Genomic DNA, 19,868 nt, shown 5'->3' with positions numbered 1-19,868 from the left:
ACAGGTGCTGTACTGGCTTTAAACTGGATTACAACCTAAGTGTATATATTCACCTCCCCCACCTTTTAAACGGAGACAGACAGTATTCTCTAGATTTGAACAGGAACATTTTTTCCACAGTACACTCGTTCATTGAACGCTCAGGCCGCTTTGGGCAAACCAGAATCAATGCTCCACAAGCCGGACAACATCAATTTCTGCACATCTCCTACCCATCCCTCTTCTTTTTACATTTAGTCAAGTTTTGACTAAATGTTTTAACGTAGAGGGGGGAATCAAGACGAGGGTGTGGTGTATGTGTGTGTGTCTGTGTGTGTGTGTAGAGCGATTCAGACTAAACTACTGGACCGATCTTTATGAAATTTGACATGAGAGTTCCTGGGTATGATATCCTCAGACGTTTTTTTCATTTTTTTGATAAATGTCTTTGATGACGTCATATCCGGCTTTTCGTGAAAGTTGAGGCGGCACTGTCATGCTCTCATTTTTCAACCAAATTGGTTGAAATTTTGGTCAAGTAATCTCCGACGAAGCCCGGACTTCGGTATTGCATTTCAGCTTGGTGGCTTAAAAATTAATTAATGACTTTGGTCATGAAAAATCTGAAAATTGTAAAACAAAAATTTTTTTTATAAAACGATCCAAATTTACGTTCATCTTATTCTCCATCATTTTCTGATTCCAAAAACATATAAATATGTTATATTTGGATTAAAAACAAGCTCTGAAAATTAAAAATATAAAAATTATGATCAAAATTAAATTTCAATTTAAAAACACTTTCATCTTATTCCTTGTCGGTTCCTGATTCCAAAAACATATAGATATGATATGTTTGGATTGAAAACACGCTCAGAAAGTTAAAACGAAGAGAGGTACAGAAAAGCGTGCTATCCTTCTCAGCGCAACTACTACCCCGCTCTTCTTGTCAATTTCACTGCCTTTGCCATGAGCGGTGGACTGACGATGCTACGAGTATACGGTCTTGCTGCGTTGCATTGCGTTCAGTTTCATTCTGTGAGTTCGACAGCTACTTGACTAAATGTTGTATTTTCGCCTTACGCGACTTGTTATTCCTCTTCTTCCCCTCCTTCCATCCTTTTACTGTCTTTCTTTATAACGATTTTGCAACGTTTATTATTCATGTTATTAATTCCCGCAGTGGGGCACTGCGGTTATGAAATTAAAAGCCCCTCCTGTTTTTGGAACCGCAGGAGCTTTCTAGTTTGCTGTTAGGTAGATTTTTGGTTCCTCTTTCCTGTCATGCTCTCTTTTTCTTCATGAATTCTTTTCTTTTTTCTGCCTTCTTGCTCATTCACCTGTATTTTTTCCAAAAATCTCTTCTCTTGCCGCTTGTCTCGCGATTCATGTATAGTTTAATCTGTTAGTGTTCTGATGTAAGTCCAGCAGTAGATAGGTTAAGCCTATTTTAACATACTGGAAACTGGTAATCTTCCAGTAGGTATTAATTTAGTTTTACTAAAGCCTGCTGGGACACAAGTAATGGGTTAGTGCATTTGTAAACAGGAATCGCTTGACAAGTGGCCCCCTTCATCCCCCCCTTCCTCGTCCTGATATGGCTCTGCGTAGTCGGCTGGACGTTAAGCAACAAATAAACAAACAAACAAACAAACAATGTTATTAATAGATTTGGTTTATTTAGACGAATTGTTCAGCCGTTACCGCCTTACGTTGTAATGTCCATGCAGGAACACCACTATAAGCTTCTAGCTAGTTGCTGTTACCTGTGTATTTTGTATACATGTCATGATTGAAACTTTTGTTAAAATAAACTTATGTTTAAACCAAGTGTATATAATGTTACAGTACCGCAACACGGTGGCCTAGTGGTAAGGCGTCCGCCCAGTGAGCGGGAGGTCGTGGGTTCGAACCCCGGCCGGGTCATACCTAAGACTTTAAAATTGGCAATCTAGTGGCTGCTCCGCCTGGCGTCTGGCATTATGGGGTTAGTGCTAGGACAGGTTGGTCCGATGTCAGAATAATGTGACTGGGTGAGACATGAAGCCTGTGCTGCGACTTCTGTCTTGTGTGTGGCGCACGTTAAATGTCAAAGCAGCACCGCCCTGATATGGCCCTTCGTGGTCGGCTGGGCGTTAAGCAAACAAAAAAAATAATATGTTACAGTTAATCTGTGAAACCAGGGAATACGTGTATTAACTAAACTATTTTAGGTAATACATGAATTAACTGTTTTTTTTCCGTCAGTTAATCTGTGAAACCAGGGAATACGTGTATTAACTAGGTAATACATAACATATATACCTGGGAGACACCTCTATATATATGTTCACAGAACAATGCAAAGAGGTGGGGGAGGGAAGATTGTTGACGAGGACAGTGCTAAACACAAACAAGCGCCTGATATTCATTGCAAGCAATAATTCATTCTGAGCAATTTTATGAGCCGAGGCAGTTCTGTCATTGCAAATCGATATCCTTTGTGTTTCTTGCTTGGATACAAGTCTCTTTTTTTAATTTGTTTTCTTTTGGTTTAGTTTGCGAGATCACTGATTAATACAAAAGTCTGTAGAATTTGAGCCTTTTCTGTTTAAAAAAATATTTAGAATGGAATAAACCTGTGCATGATTCCTGTACAAAAAGGGTGCCCCTTCACAAACAATGAAAAATGAAAATTATAACTCGTGCCATATATTTCACGGACAAAACAAAAGTCACTTGACTATGAACAAAATTGAATATAAAATAGGTAAACATTCTCAAAACAATCGTTTTAGAGGAAGTAACACAAGATCCTTTGGCCGCGATAAATCAATAATGCCAATTAACATGCCAAACCAATGGACATGGTCAAATTTCACAGTTTCCACACACACACACACACACACAATCATTGCATAAGTGGACAAAGTTCATAAAAGATTTTTTTTAAAGAAAAGAAGAGAATTTAGCAAGTTCATCACAACAGCGTGATTGACTGAAAGGAAACAAATATAAAGGCATGAAGCTTCCAAAGTCAGGCAATAGCACAACTTAGAATCTTACAGGAATAACTTGATCAACTTGCACACATTAGCTGATATGTTTGTTTATGCAAGAGATGCATTAATTCCATCCAAGTACAATGTATCTGATTTTGCTTCTTCCGTGCACAGTATCTGATTTTGATGGAACTATTTTCATGTATTTTAAATGTTTATCTATTGCAATAAAAAAACAAACATTCTAAGCTAAATGTTTCTCTTTTTCTTTTTTTCCAGCTATAAACATGAGAGAAGAAGTTCGACTTTTCGAAAATAATAATCCCAAGTGCCTATATACACAAGAGGTAGTCTTTTACAAACCAGCGCATTGTAATTTTCTCAGATCGACTGCCTAATTTATAATTTATTGAATTCTTGCAAGAACTTGACTGAATGTGAAATCTCTCACACTATAAAAGTACACACAACAGAAATTTTATAATCGTCTAAAAAATGCTAAGATGTAACATTGCAACAGATAAACGGCAGAAAATTATATAACAATGTAACCGTGTGTCGCCTTACTTTTGCTCTTAAGTCTTTCTTTTTACCAAAACAAAATGTCTCTCTCTTCTTCTCTAAATTCACACTTTAAACTTGTAGATTGAAAGCAAAAACAAGGAATAATAAACTGCCAAGTTTGCAATTTAACTTTTCAACAAGAGGTAAAGATATTTGTATGTTAGAATTCTCAGGACCATTGATACTGGCAGGGGGGTTCAACTGTGCCTGAAGTTAGACGTGCCTGCTAACGTACAGATGATATACAAGCAGACTCTCTCTCTCTCTCTTCCTCTCTCTCTCTCTTTCTCTCTCTCTCTCTCTTGCTTTCACTTTCACACACACATACACTCCCCCTCTCTCCGACTTACGAGTTATAATTACACAGATCAACTGAACTGCCTAATAAGAAATCGATTCACTTATGAAGAAAACAAGATATCAAACACTGAAAAAAGCAAGGAACGTTAAATCATGACATTACAGACCAAAAACAAGAACACAAATACACAAACAGAGCTTCAACATGACTTGAACATTTTCACAACGAAATTTGTCATCTCCTTCATCACATTTTGTAAGCATGGCAAGCCTCGACTTCAGACTTTTCCTTCGCGCACATAAAAGTTGTATATTCCCTGTGTAGGCTTTTTACATGTAAATCTGATTTATGAATACACAAATAGAGAGGACACAGATCAAGAGAGCACACCTGCAATGCTGTTGCAACAGTTTAGAAATGCGAAAACATTTCTACCAATCCTTTTGCAAATAGACACTGACCAGGAAAGAAAGGCGGCAAAAGGTGAACAAGAATACACATGATACAGTGAGGATGTCGCAGTGTTCACACCTGGTATTCAGTGACACAACAAATCCTGCTGCATTGCTCTTGCACATACACCAACAGACACACCGACGCATGCATGCTCAGAAATACACAGCCATCCTGCTTTATTAAGTCACGTCCCTCCACGGATTGTCAGATGATGAAGATTAATCGACGCCTTCAAAGCCTTGTGCGTTTTCCACTGCTGTCACCAGCTTGCTGCGTAGACTGGCGTAGCTTTCATAAGGAGGCAGATCCATGCGGTTGAAGCTGCAAGCAAAAGAGCAAACAAGTCACTGTCTGCTTTTAACACCGGATCATACTGACATGTACAACATATATGCCGACAAACTCTGTATCAATTATTTTTGAAGCAAAAGTTAGAAGAAATGTTTCAGCCTTAAACTCTAATCCTTGCAAATTACCCCCACCCAAAAAAAAACTACCCCTCTCCCTGTCTATTTTTTTTTTTTACCAAGACTCTTACATAGAGAAAACCACACACTCACATAAGAGCAAAAATTAGAACTTGCCACATAAACACTAAGAATTCTCACATGGAACTTTGCACAAGGAGAAGCATCAACTAGTCTGCTTGGTCTGAGATAGCAAAAGGTAAGCAAAAGAGTTGTACAAACAGGAGGAAAAAGAGTATACACAGACCTGGGAACTCCTGTTTTGCATTTGGAGTATTCTCAAACAAATTTAGTGTATTTTCAGAAAAATAAGTGTAGTCCCTTTAATGTAAGTTTACCAATACCTTTAAAATAAATGCTTCTTTCAATGCGTAATGAAAAAACCCTGTAATCATTGATCAATTGCAGAGTTATACAGTTATTTTAATAATTCAAAGAGACAGAAAAAAACCCAGTGTTAAGAATTGTTCTCGTCATACTTTTTTTCCACCGACCGTACTGATCGTATTTTACACTATCAAGCTTACAAAATATGGCAAAATTGTATGGGTTCCCAGGTCTGTATACAGATTTCAAACAACAGGTAAAACATCTCACCAGGTGTGGGCTCTTGGAAGCTGAGTAGGGATGCCCCACTTCTCAATGGTGAAGAGCTGAGGCCCGTTACTGCCGTACAACTCTGCAAACCCGTTCATGGGAACTCGCGATGTACCCGTCACAAACTGCAGCAGGCGCGACCGCATCTCATTGTTAAAGGAATACACTGCCTGAAAATCAAAAAGGAACATTTACCTCTTTGTTCCAGCATGTGTTCACTGATTACTATTATCATTATTATTACAAAGCTCTCCCTGACAGAGAGCTCTTTTGGCCCTTCACACATATACCCCGAACACAAAGAACAAACAAGTCGCGTAAGGCGAAATAACAACATTTAGTCAAGATGTCGAACTCACAGAATGAAACTGAACGCACTGCTTTTTTCACCAAGACCACATACTCGTAGTTTCGTCAGTCCACCGCTCGTGGCAAAGGCAGTGACATTGACAAGCCATGCAGAATAGTGCGGTAGTGGTCGCGCTGAGCAGGATAACACGCTTTTCTGTATGTCTATTCTTTTTAGCTTACTGAGTTTGTTTTTAATCCAAACATATCATATCTATATGTTTTTGGAATCAGGGACCGACAAGGAATAAGATGAAATTGTTTTAAATCGATTTTGGAAAATTAATTTTAATCATAATTTTAATATTTTTAATTTTCAGAGCTTGTTTGTAATCCAAATATAACATATGTATATGTTTTTGGAATCAGACAATGACGAAGAATAAGATGAAATTATTTTTGGATCGTTTAATAAAAAAACAATTTTAATTACAAGTTTCCGATTTGTAATGACCAAACTCATTCATTAGTTTTTAAGCCACCAAGCTGGAATGCAATACCAAAGTCCGGCCTTCGTCGAAGATTGCTTTGCCAAAATTTCAATCAATTTGATTGAAAAATGAGGGTGTGACAGTGCCGCCTCAACTTTTACAAAAAGCCGGATATGATGTCATCAAAGGTATTTATCGAAAGAAAAAAAAAAACGTCCGGGGATATCATTCCCAGGAACTCTCATGTCAAATTTCATAAAGATCGGTCCAGTAGTTTAGTCTGAATCGCTCTACACACACACACACACACACGCACAGACAGACAGACAGACACACACACACACACACACACACATATACACCACGACCCTCGTCTCGATTCCCCCGCTATGTTAAAACATTTAGTCAAAACTTGACTAAATGTAAAAAGACCAGAAGAAACTTGCAGACTGCCAGAAAACACCAAGGGCTTATCGGGTTGAGATATGTATGTGCAAACAAGTTGGCTGAGTTCTCTTCTGCAGCGCCTATCTGGATAACAAGATATTGTAAAAAAAATCTAAACAACAAGATGACAGTGGGTGAAAACAAAGTTGCAAAAAAAAAAAAAATAGATCCAGTCTGGTTTTAGAATCAAACTCTTAACAACAGGTGAAAACAAAGATATTGTAAGGTAATTTTATGACAGTATGTCCTAAGAGGTTTCCTTCATGGAAATTCACTTGTTTTCACCCAGGGAAAAGCAAGATGCCATAAAGTATGGCTCTACAGTGGAACCCCCAAGACCTAAACAAAATCTCTGAAAATCATGTTTAAAAAAGGAGGGGAGTCTTAAAATGGAGGCAAATTTACAGAAGTTATGAAAAGAAAATCTTAAAAAAAGCATGGTCTTGAAAGGGAAGAAGTCTTAAATTGGGGGGGGGGGGGGGTTTATACTGTACCCATTATTTGTTCTCTGTTTCTTGCCTGAGGAAGACCCAGTGGTCGAAACGTCATGCTTTGTTATTCGTTTCGTCTTTCGTCTTAGTGAGTACAGTATTTTATCCTACATACGTGAGAGAGACACCCGTGAGATAATGATCGTTCAAATCACACGTGTGTATATCATGTAAATGAGGTCATGTCAAGCAAGTCTGGCAGGGACCTGTTTTTCCACTGCTTATGATGCCAAAGTCACCGAGACAAACGTCATTATAGAAGAAAAAAAATTGCGCTCGCTAATTACCCTCGATGAATCTTTAGAACTAACACGTCACGCCACACTTTCAGAGTGACGTTTCTTTGCTTTGACGTAATAGATTGCACGAGGCTTTAGAAGAGATCGAGGTTCCAAAACAAGCGTCTTCAATTTAGCCGCCTCGAATGCAGGACATTTTCAGTAAAATACACGTAAGTACAGTATGTAGGATAAACAGAATACTACATGGCTTGCTGTGTCGTACCAGATTTACACTCGTTGCTTTTTCAAATAGTGAACAGCTCGCTTTCGCTCGCGGTTCAATATTTTTAAAAAAAACTCGTGTAAATCTGGTACGACACAGCAAGCCATGTAGTATTCTCTATGTTTGGTCTTTTTACTTCTCGCTCTCACGCACAGTCACCATTGTTCTGCTCTGTTTCTTTATTTTCCTGCATGCATATGTTTGTGTTTTCAAAGCCCTGAGACTTTCACTGTGAACTTGGGGTCTTTATTGCGCACACTGAGGTCTTTGGACACCACAAAGAGTTTTTAAATGAACAGGTACATGGTGGATTTGTTTACCTTCCAGAAACTAATGATGACTGGGTGGTTGGGGTTGTACTCTCCTTTGTAGGCTGTGTGCTGCTTCCAGTCGTTGACATCAATGTCTTGCAAACCGCACATCAACAGCTGTAAAAGGAGTAATCATTTCTTTGAATACAGTTCATCACACAATCTTCTTTTTTTTTTAACTAATAACAAAGCAAAAAATAACCTTAAAAGAAAGAAACTTAGGCGGTATTTTTCTGAATGACCGAAGGGGGAACTTCTGCTTCAAAAGAAAGAGACTGTGACTTTCATGGAGAACCAAGCAACTTTTTAAAAACTACTGTTTGTAATTGCCACTGTTTGTGTAAAAATAAACATTATCATAAACTGCCATGAGCTCTAGCAAAAATGAAGCAATCTGTAAGTAACCTTTATTATTATTTTCATTTTGCTTTGCTGAGAGAAGTTGTAACAAGTGCTAGACTTAAAAGAGGTTACCTCCAGTTCGTTTTCGTCGAAGATCTGCAACAAGTTTTGTGGTATGAGAGCGTTGACGCCTTTCATGAAGGCTTTCATCTGTACCTCCACACTGGACACGAAGCGCCACTTGATCACTTCACTGAAAGCACACACAAGCACAGGTTAAAACTTTAACAGTGAAAATAAAAATCCAAAAACAAATGGACTGCCAACTTTCCAAAATTCAGAATAAAAAAACAAGAAAGGCATGTTGTTGGAACGTTTAATTATTGACAAAACAAATTCACAATGCCTCATTCGCTTGAGTTGTGTCTTCCCTGCAAGCAGCTGAAGATTTTGTCAGATAAGTCTTGTCTAATTAGTGTTTGTCTGTGCACTTAAAAGACCGCAAGGTTGATATATCCGTGAACGTAACATTTTGATTTGTCAATAATTCAACATTCGAACAACATACCTTTCTTGTTTAAACAAAATGTTAAACAGTGAAAGGAATGTTATCCTCCGAAGACTAGCAGAGATCTAAACAGATGACTTTTCCTTTGTAACTCATATGCGCTGTTACGATGATTTATATTTAAAATGACACAAGATCAATTGTGCAGATTTGTTTTTACACAGAAAAGAAATGAAGACTCAATGTTTTCAAACACGAAGAAAGGACATTTCAAGATCAACGCTAGTCTGAGGCAGTACTGTAAAGTACCTTGTGATCCCTCATTCTCGATAATACAATGTACCTCTAATGTCAACCTTTTCAACTTCAGAAGAGCCTCCCAGCTTTACATTCTCTCTAGGCACTGCTATTCAGATACGCCCATGGTGAGTTTGTGTAGGCACTAAACGTTATAATTTTCACGGCATTTTTTCACCATTCACTCTGATGAAAGGTCTGTGTCACGTGCAGAACTTAACAAATAATGAAAAACCAATCAGCAGAAAATATTTTCCTGACTCCAGTGATCGAAAGGAGAGGTGGTAAGTAAGTAAGTAAGTAAAAGGGTGGGCGTTTACTCAATACTGGGCGCTTAGAAGGTTCTTTATGGTATTGTCTAATTGAGGAGTCCTTTCTTTGTAGCACTAATAATAGAAACAAAATTGAATACAAAAACTCAACACACGCATGCATTTCTCTACAGGACATGATGATCATTTATACTCTTGCAAACTCACTGAGTGAGATGGTACTAGAGATTTGACACTGAAAACGCTTCTCTTGGTGGACAGCATACGTTTACGTAATGAAAAAAATTTAAAAAACCAATGGTGATCTTGTTTTTGTGTGTGTTATATGGCCTTCATTTGTGGAATTTTTGAAAAACAAGCAACACCAATTTTTTCTGTCTTTCTACATTCTTTGATTTGAAGCCAATGTTTATCATCATGGACTCAGTCATGCATTAAATAGTTGGTACCTGTGTCAGAAAAAGAAGCAGGCTATATACTTACTCAATGTATTTCAGTTTGTTTTCATCTGTGACTGGAATGTCCCGACCATTTGGAATCAGATCTAACTCCGTTATCTGAATCAAGAAATGGAAAATAAATTGAGTGGATGACACCAAAGCTTGAACAATTCAAAAATCACATAAAAAAAACCTTTGCAAACATTACCTTTTACGTGCACAAAATGCACATAACTGATGAACAATCTAAAAGTGTACCCTCTCAAAATTAAATTGATATGTGACAAAACTGAGTACAACAGAACAGAATAAATCGAAAATTTTAAAAGTAAATTTTCATTTGATTAATATACTTACCCGAATCACATATAGCATTGACACAGTCTGAGATGCTAAGGTCTGAAAACACTTACCCGTCTAACATTTTTAAAGGGAAGCAACCCCATCACCAAAAGAGCTAAGAATAGCCATGGTAATGAGCACATACTCTGGGAGTTACCTCCCATTGGTGTGTACTATGTCACTACCTCTATCGTGGCTACAATCATACGACTTTTTCAGCACTGACGAGCAGGTTGTTGATTTTTGGCGCTCTCGTGGCTGTTTGGTTTGGTGTTTGTTTGACACCCACTGGCCACTTACCCGTCTTACTTGCCTTCTGCTTCGTTAGATAGTGAGCTCTTTTCTTTTTGGGTCATTATGTTGACAGGAATTTTGTTGTAGTTGCTGACTTTTCGTCTGTTTTTGGACTTGAAAATTTTTCAGTAACTTTTTGTTTGGCCGCCATTTTCATTGACGGCTGACAGTGATAAAATGTGGCAAGGCCGATGTAATGGTGAGGTAATCCTTTATTACCTTCTTACTTGCCTTCTGCTTAGTTAGTTGGTAAGCTCTTTCCTTTTTACATTTAGTCAAGTTTTGACTAAATGTTTTAACGTAGAGGGGGGAATCGAGACGAGGGTCGTGGTGTATGTGCGTGTGTGTGTGTGTGTGTGTGTGTCTGTCTGTGTGTGTGTGTAGAGCGATTCAGACTAAACTACTGGACCGATCTTTATGAAATTTGACATGAGAGTTCCTGGGTATGAAATCCCCATACGTTTTTTTCATTTTTTCAATAAATGTCTTTGATGACGTCATATCCGGCTTTTCGTGAAAGTTGAGGCGGCACTGTCACGCTCTCATTTTTCAACCAAATTGGTTGAAATTTTGGTCAAGTAATCTTCGACGAAGGCCGGGGTTTGGTATTGCATTTCAGCTTGGTGGCTTAAAAATTAATTAATGACTTTGGTCATTAAAAATCTGAAAATTGTAAAAAAAATATTTTTTTTATAAAACGATCCAAATTTACGTTCATCTTATTCTTTATCATTGTCTGATTCCAAAAACATATAAATATGTTATATTTGGATTAAAAACAAGCTCTGAAAATTAAAAATATAAAAATTATTATCAAAATTAAATTGTCCTAATCAATTTAAAAACACCTTCATCTTATTCCTTGTCGGTTCCTGATTCCAAAAACATATAGATATGATATGTTTGGATTAAAAACACGCTCAGAAAGTTAAAACGAAGAGAGGTACAGAAAAGCGTGCTATCCTTCTCAGCGCAAGTACTACCCCGCTCTTCTTGTCAATTTCACTGCCTTTGTCGTGCGCGGTGGACTGACGATGCTACGAGTGTGGCATTGCGTTCAGTTTCATTCTGTGAGTTCGACAGCTACTTGACTAAATGTTGTATTTTCGCCTTACGCGACTTGTTATATTTAGTCAAGTTTTGACTAAATGTTTTAACATAGAGGGGGAATCGAGACGAGGGTCGTGGTGTATGTGTGTGTGTGTATGTGTGTGTGTCTGTCTGTCTGTGCGTGTGTGTGTGTAGAGCGATTCAGACTAAACTACTGGACCGATCTTTCTGAAATTTTACATGAGAGTTCCTGAGAATGATATCCCCGAATGTTTTTTTTCTTTTTTGAGATAAATGTCTTTGATGACGTCATATCCGGCTTTTTGTAAAAGTTGAGGCGGCACTGTCACACCCTCATTTTTCAATCAAATTGATTGAAATTTTGGCCAAGCAATCTTCGACGAAGGCCGGACTTCAGTATTGCATTTCAGCTTGGTGGCTTAAAAATTAATTAACGACTTTGATCATTAAAAATCTGAAAATTGTAAACAAAAATTTTTGGTATAAAACGATCCAAATTTACGTTCATCTTATTCTTCATCATTTTCTGATTCCAAAAACATATAAATATGTTATATTTGGATTAAAAACAAGCTCTGAAAATAAAAAATATAAAAATTAAATTTTCGAAATCAGTTTAAAAACACTTTCATCTGATTCCTTGTCGGTTCCTGATTCCAAAAACATATAGATATGATATGTTTGGATTAAAAACACGCTGATCCTCAGTGCTGAAAAAGTCGTATGATTGTAGCCACGTTGTGATAGAGGTAGTGATGTAGTACACACCAATGGGAGGTAACTCCCAGAGTATGTGCTCATTACCATGGCTATTCTTAGCTCTTTTGATGATGGGGTTGCTTCCCTTTAAAAATGTTAGACGGGTAAGCGTTTTCAGACCTTAGCATCTCAGACTGTGTCAATGCTAGATGTGATTCAGAGTAAGAATATGTAATTTAATTTAAGTATCAAAGCACAGCAAAATATGTATGTACAGATAAAGGTAATGTGATTGTACATTAGCTCTTTACGTGCACGTGTCCCTCTGTGTATATACATGATTGTGTATATGCACATGTGTTTGTGCATATGCACATGTGTTTGTGCATGCCACCTCTGTGTGTGTGTGTGTGTGTGTGTGTGTGTGTGTGTGTCTGCCTGTCCGTCCGTCCATCCCTCTGTCCGTCCGTCTGTCATGCAAGCAAGAAGCAGACAATATCTAGACGGACCTCGCCAAAGTGGTCTTCCTCCACGGAGAAGTGCAGCTCCAGGTCCGAAGGATCGTTATCCTTGATCCACACCATGGAGTTGAAGTACTCAGAGTCCTGCACACATTCAGAATAAAACAACAAGAATTGTAGGTTGTTGCAACATTTAATTATTGACAAAACAAAACCTTACATTTACTAGTATGTCCATATTTTGCTCGACTTTGAATTTCCGCGCACGGAAAATGTTCTCGCGACCGGAATTTTTAGTAATTTCCGTAATACCGGAACTTAGACCCCCAATCCGTAATAATTCCGGACAATCCGGGAGGGTAAACAGCTCTGGTGTTTAAGTAGACACACAGACAAACACTTATGATACAAATAATGAACTTATCTCAAAATCAGCGATGAAACTCGCTTGCACTTGAAAATGCCGGCGAGATAATGATATTTGTGGGGTTTTTATCTTGAATTTTCGAACGTTAGCCTTATCTGATTTTTTTAAATCTCTGCACACATTCATTCAAGTCATCAGCTTCAGCCTCATTACTGTACAAAACTAGCCCAGCAAACGCTTGATGGACTCCCTTGTAGTACAGTGCTGTTTCAAACGAAAAGCATGTTTTTAAGGCATTACAGTAGTCCCTTCCATTTCCGGCCCTTTCGTGGGCGTGAACCTGCCCGGAGCGGCCAGCTTTCCCATGACTAATGAGTTTTCCTTCTATAATTGACTCTTAATGGCCGTTAACCTGTCTGACGCGGTCAACGGTCACTGATTTTTGCCCTAAGGTGCCCCTCTTACTCGACAGGAACGGCCACTTGTCACTTTCGCGGGCGAGCGCCTGTGGTGTGTGTGTGTGTTGTGTGCACAGACGGCACAGCACGAGCAGACGACATGAATACTTACGCATGCGCAAACTGTAAATACAGACATGCGCATACATGTACATTTACGGCAGTCACTTCCGGATCGATCACAGCTGATGTGAGTTTGAAACACTTGTTTATCTGACACTCAAATACATATATATAATAATCCAAACAACACACATAGAAACATACGAAACAATAGCTTAGCCAGGACGATCGAGTTAAACACGCAAATAATTAAGATGTATAAACGAAAGCAAAACTAACAGAGACAATGAATCGGCGGCTCGTGGATGATCGCTTTCTTTTCTTCATGAAAACTTGATCGTGTTTTTGGGTTTTTTTTGGAGGAGGAGGGGGCCTGTAATGAACGGCCACCTGATATTTGCGGTCACCTTTGCAATGACTAATGGGTGACCGGATATGGCAGGTACTACTGTATTGACATTTGACTTTTCAAACAAAGGAGAACCGTGAAAGGCTATACCTTCACAGCAAACACAAATAGAAACAAACGAAACTTGCTTGGACAAAAAAACACTACAACTGGCAGAGTTCAGTCTACAGAACCAGTCTTTACTAGGTACTACCCTGGCCAAGTTTCCTCTCAAGACATCAAAGAGACTGCCCCATAGGTTAAACTCGGTCACTCACCCCCGTGCAGAAAGTGTTTCCTCTCTGAGATATGACAGGGGAACCACCTCTCATTGCTAAAACTGGGTCATTGACCCCTGGGAAGAAGGTCAGTGTCTATAAACAAGGCAACCCAGCTATCCCAATGGACCTGCCTTTGATCTGGCCGCACACACAGAGCACACATATTTCCACTCTGTATTCTTCCTTTGATGTGCGGCTTATTTTCATTCTTCGACCATTTGTTACCGGTATACTTTTTCCATTTTGGTGCGCCCTATCGGCCCCCTGCGCCCAATGGGTGACTGGATTACAATTTATTTTTAAAAGAAGGGGGTGCGCCTTATGCGCTGTAGCGCCTTGTAACCCGGAAAATACGATATACTTTTTTTATTCAAAGATTTTTACAGAAAAATTTCCGGTTAACAAAATACCTGGTACAGTATTCACACATGCCTTGGGTGATGATCACAAGTTTTCCCCGTTACTTGATCAGCTACACCGAGTCTTTGGGGGATGGATGAATGACATATGGTAAAACAAATTATATAGTGCACGGTTTGCTAAGTATAACACAAAAGCAATCATTTTCACAGACCACAGACTCCATGTCACCCAGCACAATGGGCTTCTTCAACATCATCTTGTAGAATGGGCGGATAAAAAATGCTGAAACAAAATAACATACTTGTCAATGAACTGGTTCATTTATGTCAAGGAATGCAAACAAATATAATACAAGCCTTTATAAAAAAAACAATAATTGTGTATACTTAATTATTTTCCCATGCTCACACAGAAGCGTGAACACACACACAAGAAGCACATTTTTCATATGCTTGACAAGAAATAAGGTCAGGAAGTTACAACTCTGTTAACTGTTCTAAAGCTTAAACAACCCTACTACATTGTACTATTAGTACAGACTGCATAAGAACTCAATAAAAATGTTTCTTGGAGGTGACCAAAACATCACTAATGCTCTTCAGAAACCCAAGATATATTCTAACAGAAACTCTAAACAGCATTTGCATTCATACTCTGTTGTTAAAATCAACAGGAAAGGATAAAGATAAAAACAGCGGAGCAAGAAACTACTAAAATACAATGATAGTGAAATAATAGTGGATGTGGAACCATGCTTCTGATGCGTTTACCGAATCCGGAACATACGGACAATTCAATGACCTCACTATTACGAAGAATATTCTGTGCACCAAAAACCAAACAAAATACAGTGGAACCCCCTTTTAAGACCCCCCAATTTAAGGCCATGTGAGGGCCAAATCGCTATTTTCCATATCTGATGATCAGCACTGTTTGTGTCGCTTTTGTTATAATACTGATGGTCTCTGAATTAAAAAATGTTAATGTGTTTGTTTATTGTGTATGTCGTTGCTATAGAAACAGAAAAGTAAACAGCAGCCATATTGGATTTTAGGAACCGTTTTTTCCATATCCAAATGCTCGATTTCTGTCCAATATTTTGCATAAATATAGATTTAGATCATATCTACAGATTTACCATTTATTTTTTCTGTGAGTATTACAGTTATTTAAAAAAAAAATTTTTTATCATAATGTTGAAATTTTGCGTAAAATTTAATATTAAAAAAATCGTAAAGCCAACATTTCTTTTCCGATTCATTATTCAAATGGTAACTCTGTAGATAGTATGTAAAAGTACAAGTATGCAGAATTTCACAGAAATCTAACCAGTAGATTTGAAATCATTTCGTTCCCAAATGTCAAAACATGCAAACTGAGGAAAAGGCAAAAACGCACACAATTTGTTTTGAAACCATTGATAGTTGTAATTAAACTCAAAATACATACATGTATCTCCAAATTCCACACTGAGGAATGTCTTTCACACCTTAGAGACACAGTTTAAAAGTTAGGGAAGACATAAAACATAAGTTATTTCAAACATGTGCAGTACACTATGAAAATTGTTTGTCCCGAGTTACAAACAATGCATACACACACTCCCAATTACAGCATGCACACCAAAAAAAGCTCGCTCACTCGTTCACGTTCACATTCACACACACACACACACACACACACACACACACAAGCTAGCTCCAAATTACGAAACGTACCCAAGTCATTAATTGCACATATGCGTACAATAACCACAATATATATGAGAATAATGTTAACCACAATAACAATGACAAGTCGCGTGAAGCAATATAAAAACATTTAGTCAATCAGTATGAAACTTAAATATCAACACCACAAACCAGTCATCGCCAAGACTACGAGATACATTAAGATAGTCTCGGCTAACAATACCGAGACGGATCACGCTCGTCTCCGCAAAGCATGAGACCGTATAGTACTTACTAAACCTATTTTCTGTAATTCTGAGCACATTGTTAGAGTGAACATGACATATCTATATATTTTTGAATTCAGGAAAAAATGAGGAATGCAATGCAGTCAAAGTTTATTTTGTTACTAAAAATTAGATTTTAATGACAAACTTAACAAGCAAACTCATTACTTTATTTTTAAAATTTTGAGCTGAAATGCAATACCATAGTCCGGACTTCGTCGAAGATTGCTTTACCAAAATTGCAATCAATTTGGTTGAAAAATTAGGGTGTTAGAGCGCTGCCTCAACTGCCTAAAAAAATCCGGATATGACGTCATCAAAGACATCTTTCCAAAAAATGGAAAAAAGACATCTGGGGATATCGCACTCAGGAACTCTCATGTTAAGTTTTATCAAGATTGGTCCAGTAGTTTCCTCGGAATCACTTTATACACAAACACACCATGAGTCATGACCCTCGTCTCGATTCCCCGTCTATGTTAAAACATTTACATAGTCAAAACTTAGAACATGCCTGCTGCATATGCAGGGCCACCTTCCAGCTGAACAAGTTCTTCCAGTCTCTTTGACTTGGCTGCCCGCACTTTGTCTCTCCTTTTACTTTGCTTGTCTCTCACAGCCTTCAGACTGTTCCGCACCCTCTTGTGCATCCTGGCTGCTCCAAGCCTCTTCATGTGATGTCCAGTCTGGAATCCGAAGAACTGGGCAGAGTCGGCAGCAGCAGCAGGTCCAAAGTTGAACTCTCTAATAGCAGTCAAGACTGCAAACTCAACACGACTGCGGGAAGCAAAGTGGTCCTTAGCACATCTTGACCAAATGAGGCTGTGGAGACACTCATTGGCATTTTGTGTCTTGCCAGAAACACATCTGCTGAGTAGGTGTTCTTCAGAAAGTCTCTCATAAATGGGCAACAGGTGTGCAGCTAACTTCTCCTCATTGAGGGGTGTGTGGATGAGGTGTTTGTGTGGACCTGGAACTTGGTGCTTCGCCAGCGCTTCCTGAAAGAAACACCACGAGCTCTCTCCAGCAGGACAAAGTTCATGTTGTGGATTTTCGTCAGTGGAAAAACAATGGTACAGTGATGCCATGATTGCTTTTTTCATGCTACACACATCCTTGTTGCTACGAATTGCCCGGTTGTAGTAAATCTGTAGCTTGCGTATGGCATTGCCTGTCAGCTGACCCCTTCCACGTCCACCAAGAGTCACCCCTCGCTTTCGGCAGTCTGTCACCATGTTGCGAAGAGCTGTACCAAGTCGTTTACTCACATGGTTCACACACTCTTCCTTGTCAATGTGAATATCCTCACCATAGGGCTTGATGTCGTTGAGCTCTGTAAAAGTCTTGGAGTCACCGTCCGACAGAAGTGTTGTGTAGCGAAGCTTGTTGGTGTTCACCGATCGACGCCAGATGACACGGGCTGCTTCCACCTCCATCATCCCTGATGAGCCTGCAAACAAGAACAAAATAAGAAATGTAATTTGCAAACAGAGTATTTTTTAAGTGTGTGTGTGTGTGTGTGTGCACGCATGTGTTATTCACAGTCATTGTACAGCTAATACTTCAACTATAATTAATACAGAAAAGAATTGAAATAAACATGAAATTACCAAATTACTGTATATTAAATTTCTAGCAGCAGGTATTTTTTTATTTATTTATTTATTTACTTTTATTTATTTACGAGGATTTATATCGCGCACGTATCTCACCCCACAAGGCGACTCAAGGCGCATGTTACCTATTAATAGTGGTGAGAACATGTTATATTGTGGCACTGAACATGTTAGATTGTAAACGTTAAGCATAATATTCATCAATTGATACTATTTGAACATTTTTAAATACACTTGTATTGTGCCACACATACATACGGTACATGTATGTATGTGGCCACACATGTATACATGTATGTATGTGTAAACTATTTGCCACCCCCTGACCACTACTAGCTCCCTCTGTTCTAAGCCCGTTGATTCTGAAGACTTGTGAATCTCACTTCATGCTGTATACAGCTCTCTCTCTCTCTCTCTCTCTCTCTCTCTCTCTCTCTCTCTCTCTCTATCTGTGTGTGTTTTCTTATTATTTTCATCACACACATCCACTCCCCCATGCCCTGAACTATTCTTAAAAATTGGATTTATATATGCATGTGTTACAACTTTCATTATTATTATCATAAATTGATGATCTGTCTTTATGACGCTTTTTTGTAATCCATCATCCATGCCTTTAGTTTTGGTTTTCAGTTTCACTGGAATGCATGGAAAATAATATCCACTCATCACTATTACATTTACTTGTAATTTGCTATATTTGAGTAAGTTGCTTAAATTTGAAATAAACTCTATTCAAATATTTCTGTGCAAACAAATATAATTTACCTTTATAGTTCACCTCACACTTGTCCAAGTGGTCCACGAGCCAGGCCGCATACTCCTCTGGTTTTTCCTGAAACAGCTTCTGCCCCGTAGACTCGCACACCTGGCAGTAGGTACACATGACATGGGCATCAACACAGAGTCCAGTAAGTAAGTCCACAGCACACCCAACTCCAATGTGCGAAGAGTGTCCACGAGTAAGCCAGGTGCCATCATAGCTCACAATAATGTTCAGGGTGTCATCGACACCAAGAGTAGTGCCACAGTATCTTGCATGAACTTCTCGAACATATGCAACAGTCTCACTGAACACATGCTTCCGGAATCCCTCTAGTTGTGTGAATAGTTGGCTGGCATGAGTATGAAAGGTCTTGTGGTGAAGTCCAGCTAAATCCATGTTTTCACAGAAATTTCTGAATGTGGTGGCTCCCAGTCCCCAAGCAAGCGAGGAATACACTGCCTGTCTGTTCATGTCGAACACTTTTGTCTTGGATTTAAATTTTGTCGCCAGATACTGTTCATACACAGGCTCTTCGCACGAAGAACAGTTCACCTGGGCAAATACTGCCAAGCCACTTGTTGGTCTGGAGTCTGTGCAAAGAGACAAGCACTTGTTTTTGCACTGTGGACAGCACAAACTTGCAACCATACTGTCTACTTCGGCAAAGTCTACAACACCCCTCTGGGTTTTTACCAGGGTTTCAGTAGCAGCAGATGACTTAGTGTCAACTCCACCGGAAACAAACCTCTCATACGATTCTTTTTTGAACTCACTTCTTGTCTTCGTGCCGAGAATGTTTTCAGTTGAAGGAATCGACGCGGAAAATGTAGCACTAGCAGACGACCCCAAAACCGGCACAAATTCTGTCACGTCAGTCAGCACAGAAGCTGATTGCGCTGATTTCTTCGCCTTCCATTGACTCTTCACTTGATCTGTCCTCTTTTTCGTAGATTTTGGGGCTCCTCTGGTTGTTGATGGCTTGGTGCGAACCATTTTTGCACAGGAG

The 19,868-nt window shown here is 38.8% G+C and overlaps 2 protein-coding genes across 5 annotated transcripts in view; both read right to left on the bottom strand.

Annotated features, from left to right (window-relative positions):
* Nucleotides 1-3,842: 3,842 nt before the first annotated feature.
* Nucleotides 3,843-19,868, bottom strand: part of LOC138973769 (E3 ubiquitin-protein ligase NEDD4-like) — a 50,484-nt gene continuing 34,458 nt past the window's right edge. For all 4 annotated transcript variants that reach the window (XM_070346493.1, XM_070346483.1, XM_070346489.1 and 1 more), the window contains 7 exons: nucleotides 14,735-14,805; nucleotides 12,652-12,747; nucleotides 9,780-9,853; nucleotides 8,352-8,472; nucleotides 7,887-7,994; nucleotides 5,346-5,515; nucleotides 3,843-4,602 (listed from right to left, as the gene is read on the bottom strand). In XM_070346493.1, the coding sequence (XP_070202594.1) occupies nucleotides 4,500-4,602; nucleotides 5,346-5,515; nucleotides 7,887-7,994; nucleotides 8,352-8,472; nucleotides 9,780-9,853; nucleotides 12,652-12,747; nucleotides 14,735-14,805 (743 nt within the window). In that variant the 3' untranslated portion in view covers nucleotides 3,843-4,499. The remainder of the gene's footprint in view (nucleotides 4,603-5,345; nucleotides 5,516-7,886; nucleotides 7,995-8,351; nucleotides 8,473-9,779; nucleotides 9,854-12,651; nucleotides 12,748-14,734; nucleotides 14,806-19,868) is intronic.
* Nucleotides 15,405-19,288, bottom strand: LOC138973757 (uncharacterized). The gene is made up of 2 exons (XM_070346475.1): nucleotides 18,865-19,288; nucleotides 15,405-17,930 (listed from the first exon to the last, which is right to left on the bottom strand). Exons 1-2 carry the CDS (start codon nucleotides 19,256-19,258, stop codon nucleotides 16,984-16,986), a joined length of 1,341 nt encoding a protein of 446 aa, XP_070202576.1. The 5' UTR covers nucleotides 19,259-19,288; the 3' UTR covers nucleotides 15,405-16,983.

Source organism: Littorina saxatilis, linkage group LG1 (assembly GCF_037325665.1).
Source record: "Littorina saxatilis isolate snail1 linkage group LG1, US_GU_Lsax_2.0, whole genome shotgun sequence".
Classification (NCBI taxonomy): Eukaryota; Metazoa; Mollusca; class Gastropoda; order Littorinimorpha; family Littorinidae; genus Littorina; species Littorina saxatilis.
This window is presented reverse-complemented; position numbering and strand designations above follow the sequence as displayed.

Coding starts and splice junctions, on each gene's coding strand:
- LOC138973757 (XM_070346475.1), bottom strand. CDS start 19,258: ATGGATTTAGCTGGACTTCACCACAAGACCTTTCATACTCATGCCAGC. Junction 17,931..18,864: donor GTGTGAGGTGAACTATAAAG/GTAAATTATATT, acceptor TCTTGTTTGCAG/GCTCATCAGGGATGATGGAG.